Below are 4,469 nucleotides of genomic sequence, written 5' to 3'. Positions count from 1 at the left end.
GGGGATTTGTGGTATATGGCCAATTTACCACGGTTAAGGTCGTGCCTAAGAACAGCCCTTAGCCATGGTATACCACACCCCCTCGTGCCTTATTGCTTAAATATATTACTTTTAAAGTATGGTTACATTTAATTTGCTCTGTTAATGCAGTGTCTATTCATTGTCCATACGCACGGCCAAACGCACGGCCGCAAGCACAAATGCCTTACTATACGTCATTCCCAAACATTTAATGAATTTATGATAACCTGAAAATGACCATATCTAAGTACTCACTTGTCTGAAGATATAAACGAAAAGGTGTCACTCTTCCTGGGGGTGTATATGAACAGATGTTAATACCATTTCATGTTGCTAAAATACTGTCAGTTCCACTTTAAGCCTTTATTAAAAGTTTTGGTGAAATCTACAAGTTGAACGTTTTACATTGCTGCACAGTGATTGGTTCCCACTGAGCACAGACAGTAATTCAAATTCTATTCTATTCAAAACCCCGACTCCAAGTTGACAAAATGGACCAAAATTTGACGAACTGGTGCCGATGTCAAGCACACTCATCAACGGGTTTATTGATTAGCAATACATATGGAGCTCTCTGACACGCTACTAATCAAATAGTCAAAGGCTAATCAGAAGCCTACATCTTAGCTTATTTATCTTTGGGGTGTATCCAAGCTTAGCAGAGTCAATCATCTAGCTGTTATCAATAACTGACACGGTTAGTGTTATGTACCTTTGGTTGGCCCGTTTGAATAGGACAAGAAAGCTTAAAGGTGCAATAAGTTAGATTTTCGTGCCCAAATGTTCCAATATATTATATGTAAATAGTCACTAGTAGCTAATGTGGCTCAAGCTACCCACTAGCTATGGTCAATGGACAAGGAGTAGCTTAAACTAGCCACCAGCTAGCGAACAGTTTGTAAACAACTTCACTTTAAGTGAGACCTTTTGGCTGCTTTTACACAGGCAGCCCAATTCTGGTCTTTTGTCCAATTGTAGGCAAAAGTGCTGATCTGGTAAGTCAAAAGACTAAACAGTGGAAAAAGATCCGAATTGGGTTTCCTGTGTAAATGCTGTCTTTTGGTTTCAAGTCTCCTTCAACAACTGGAACCTTAATGGAGTGAAAGTAGGCAGCTGAACTTCCACTCCTGCTGGAGCTAGCTAGTTAGTGGTAGTTATTTGTTCTAGCTAGCAGATATGGCTAAGTATGCTTGCTAGTCATATAAAAACATGCCCACAAGGGTATATATTGATGTCAACTACTGATAACATTAGCTAGAAAACTGATTGACTTTGCTAAGCTTGGCAACAGCTGTCCAGTCCCAGACAAGGCAGGACAGCAAGCTAAAACAACAAGCATTCTGTACATACATAATAGCGGTGCTTTGTATCAATCAATTACATTGTTGGAATGTAGAGCAATCAAATTCAACCAAAACCATTGAGGGACTGGTTTCATCTCAGACCTGGCTCACAGCACAGCCGGTGAGGTAAGCTGTTTCAGCATGTTTGTCTAAAGTGGAGCATTTGTTCATGTATAATAAGTCATGTATAATATACATTAGGCCCAGACTCATCTCAGACCCGGCTCACAGCACACAGCTGGTGAGGTGAAGGATTGAGGGTGAACCCCACGGCCGGTGTGAGGTCCAGATCATCCTCTGTTACTCCAGGAGGAGGAGAGAAACGAAAGCGCTGCAGGAGGGAGGTGAAGAAGAGAAAGAGCTCCATCCTGGCCAGACTCTCCCCCAGACACACCCTACGACCTGGAAGAAGATAAAATGAGGGAGACAACATATGACAATTAGGTCTACATAGATTTCCTATAGTTGACATAAATTGTACACACATTTCCATACCATAAACTCTCCCTTGGTCAAAGCAATTCCCCAAACTCTTAATTTTAGAGTACCATAGAAGGATTCACTTACCCAGTCAGTATGGATACAGAAACAGTGGAACTCACCTGCAGAGAAGGGCATGAAGGCATCCCTCTTGGCGAATCGACCTTCCTCATCCAGAAAGTGGGCGGGGTTAAAGGTGTGTGGGCTCTCCCATTCGCTTCCGTCTTGTAGGACAGACGTCAGTAGAGGAAACACAAGCGTCCCCTTCTTGATGAAATATCCCTGGAAGGTGACATCTCGGCTGGTGGTGTGAGGGATGGCAATGGGTAAAATGCTGGCCAGTCTCTGGGTCTCATGGATCACTGCATCAGTGTAGGGCAGGTTCATCCTGTCCTCTGCTAAGGGCTGACGACTTCCTATAACCCTGCTGATCTCCTCCTGGACCCGGTCTGAGACAGAAAGGAGGGAGGACCAAAGTTACTACCCTCAGAGAAAACGTCATCTTAATAATCTTTACCCTGGACATTTTATAATTTTTACAACATGGCTTGATAACTTAAACGCGGCTCCATGTGAACGATACCTTTATTAACCTACGTACCAAAACAGTCACCTTTTCTGCACAGTTCAATGTTCACACTTGATGCATAACACCTTTTTGTAAAACAGTAGTCCCACTTGTACACAAGACACTTTTTGCAAAACAGTAGACAACAGCTACACAAGACAAAGTAAATTGTATAAATCATGTCCAACAACACTGTTAGTTTCTCAATTGCTTGAACACTTTCCTCAAAACAGGGATAACGCAGCCCACGCAAACAGTATAATTTGTCATAGAATGACAAGGTCATCTCACCATTCATCACATAATGGCTCAACAAATACTAACTATCTGTAACGTTGAGTCAGGAAGCAGGTGCAGATGGTGAGTTTAATAATAACGACCATCGCAAGTACAAAACAAGAGACACATCAGGACATGAAAACAGAACCAATTCTGCCTGATGACCGAGGTTGGTGAGGGCTAAAAGAAGGGAGAGTAATCAGGGTGGTGATGAAGTCCAGGCGAGCTTAACGATGGTAGCAGCTGTGCGCAATGATGGTTGCCAGGTGTGCGCAATGTGGGTGGCCAGGACCGGTGGATAGTAGACCGGCATTGTCGAGTGCTGGGGGAGAGAGCAGGAGTAGGTGTGATACTATGACCATCAATAAAATATATTTTTCTATTAAATAGAGTAAATGGTACGAGAATGTAATCAACTATTTCATAGACAGCTGTTCTCTGAATTAGCATCCAATACTAAAGCAGGAAGAATTTCAATAAACCTAAATTGATACTGTTTAGAATATTGTAACGATGTAAATGTTTACAATGCATTGAAGATAAATCAAAGAGAAGAGATGTTGAAAGTGCAATTGTGACTTTAGTACTGTAAAACAAGTCACAGTACAAAGAGAGTTTACATGTTAAAAGATATGGGAGTACTTGTTATTGACTGTGATATTAATTTAGTTTTGTTTGACATTATGTACACAATAGGTTTGTTTCCTGTGTAGAGAGTTGTGTCTAGTGTTTTGCCAAACACTGCTTATCATTTGCATTTAATGTGAAAACAATGAGAAATGACATACTGTTGTGCATAAAAGGGGATTGTTTTGGCCACGCGGATCCCAGTTTTTGCAGGTAGTCTTGTTATTTTGATGGATGTATTTGCATTTTTAGTTTATCTTTAATTTTGATGGCGTCGACAGATGGCAGCATTGCAACTAGCTGTTAGGAAACTGCAGTATTTTGTTTGTTTATGTACTATTTCTTTACGGAATTAGCTCTATAATTGTTTTGTGCCATTACATACAGCCGGGAAGAACTATTGGATATTAGAGCGGCGGTAACTCACCAGAACTACCAGCATCACGACCAGGATTACGACCTGGAGCAAATCCTTTGTTTGCTCTCCTCAGAGCAGTTAAATTAATTCCAGAGGCTGACCCAAAACAATGCCGGTGGAGGAGAGGTACTCGGGGCGGTCTTCTGGTCCGACTTAGGAAGCGTGCACACCACCCACCGCTCCTGAGTATTTTACTCGTTAATGTCCAATCGCTGGATAATAAAGTTGACAAGCTCAAGGCGAGAGTTGCTTTTCAGAGAGACACCAGGGATTGTAATATACTCTGCTTCACGGAAAGATGGCTCTCAAGATATTCTGTCTGACTCCAGAAAGCCAGTTGGGTTCTCAAAGCATCGTGCCGACAGGAATAAACATCTCTCCGGGAAGCAGAAGGGTGGAGGTATATGTTTTATGACTAACGACTTATGGTGTAACTGTGATAACATACAGGAACTCAAGTCCTTCTGTTCACCCAACCTAGAATATCTCACAATTAAATGCCGACCGTACTATCTCCCGAGTGAATTTACATCAATAATAGCCACAGCTGTCTATATCCCCCACTAAAGCCAATACCACGATGGCCCTTAAAGAATTTCAATGGACTTTATGCAAACTGGAAACCACATATCCTGGGGCAGCATTTTTTGTAGCTGTGGATTTTAACAAAGCAAACTTGAAGAAAAGGCTCCCGAAATTCTTTCAACTCTATGTACTCGCACGGCTAAAACGC

The 4,469-nt window shown here is 41.9% G+C and overlaps 1 protein-coding gene across 1 annotated transcript; it reads right to left on the bottom strand.

The window, feature by feature from the left end:
* Nucleotides 1–360: 360 nt before the first annotated feature.
* LOC129833846 (cytochrome P450 2K1-like) lies at nt 361–3,760 on the bottom strand (the record flags this gene model as incomplete). Its single annotated transcript, XM_055898678.1, is given in 2 exon segments — nt 361–1,766; nt 1,967–3,760. Coding segments are annotated over 2 exon segments (453 nt in total). The 3' UTR covers nt 361–1,578.
* Nucleotides 3,761–4,469: the final 709 nt, after the last annotated feature.

Source organism: Salvelinus fontinalis, chromosome 34 (genome assembly GCF_029448725.1).
Source record: "Salvelinus fontinalis isolate EN_2023a chromosome 34, ASM2944872v1, whole genome shotgun sequence".
NCBI classification, from domain to species: Eukaryota; Metazoa; Chordata; class Actinopteri; order Salmoniformes; family Salmonidae; genus Salvelinus; species Salvelinus fontinalis.
Note: the sequence above shows the minus strand (reverse complement) of the source record. Positions and strands in the feature narration are given on the sequence as shown.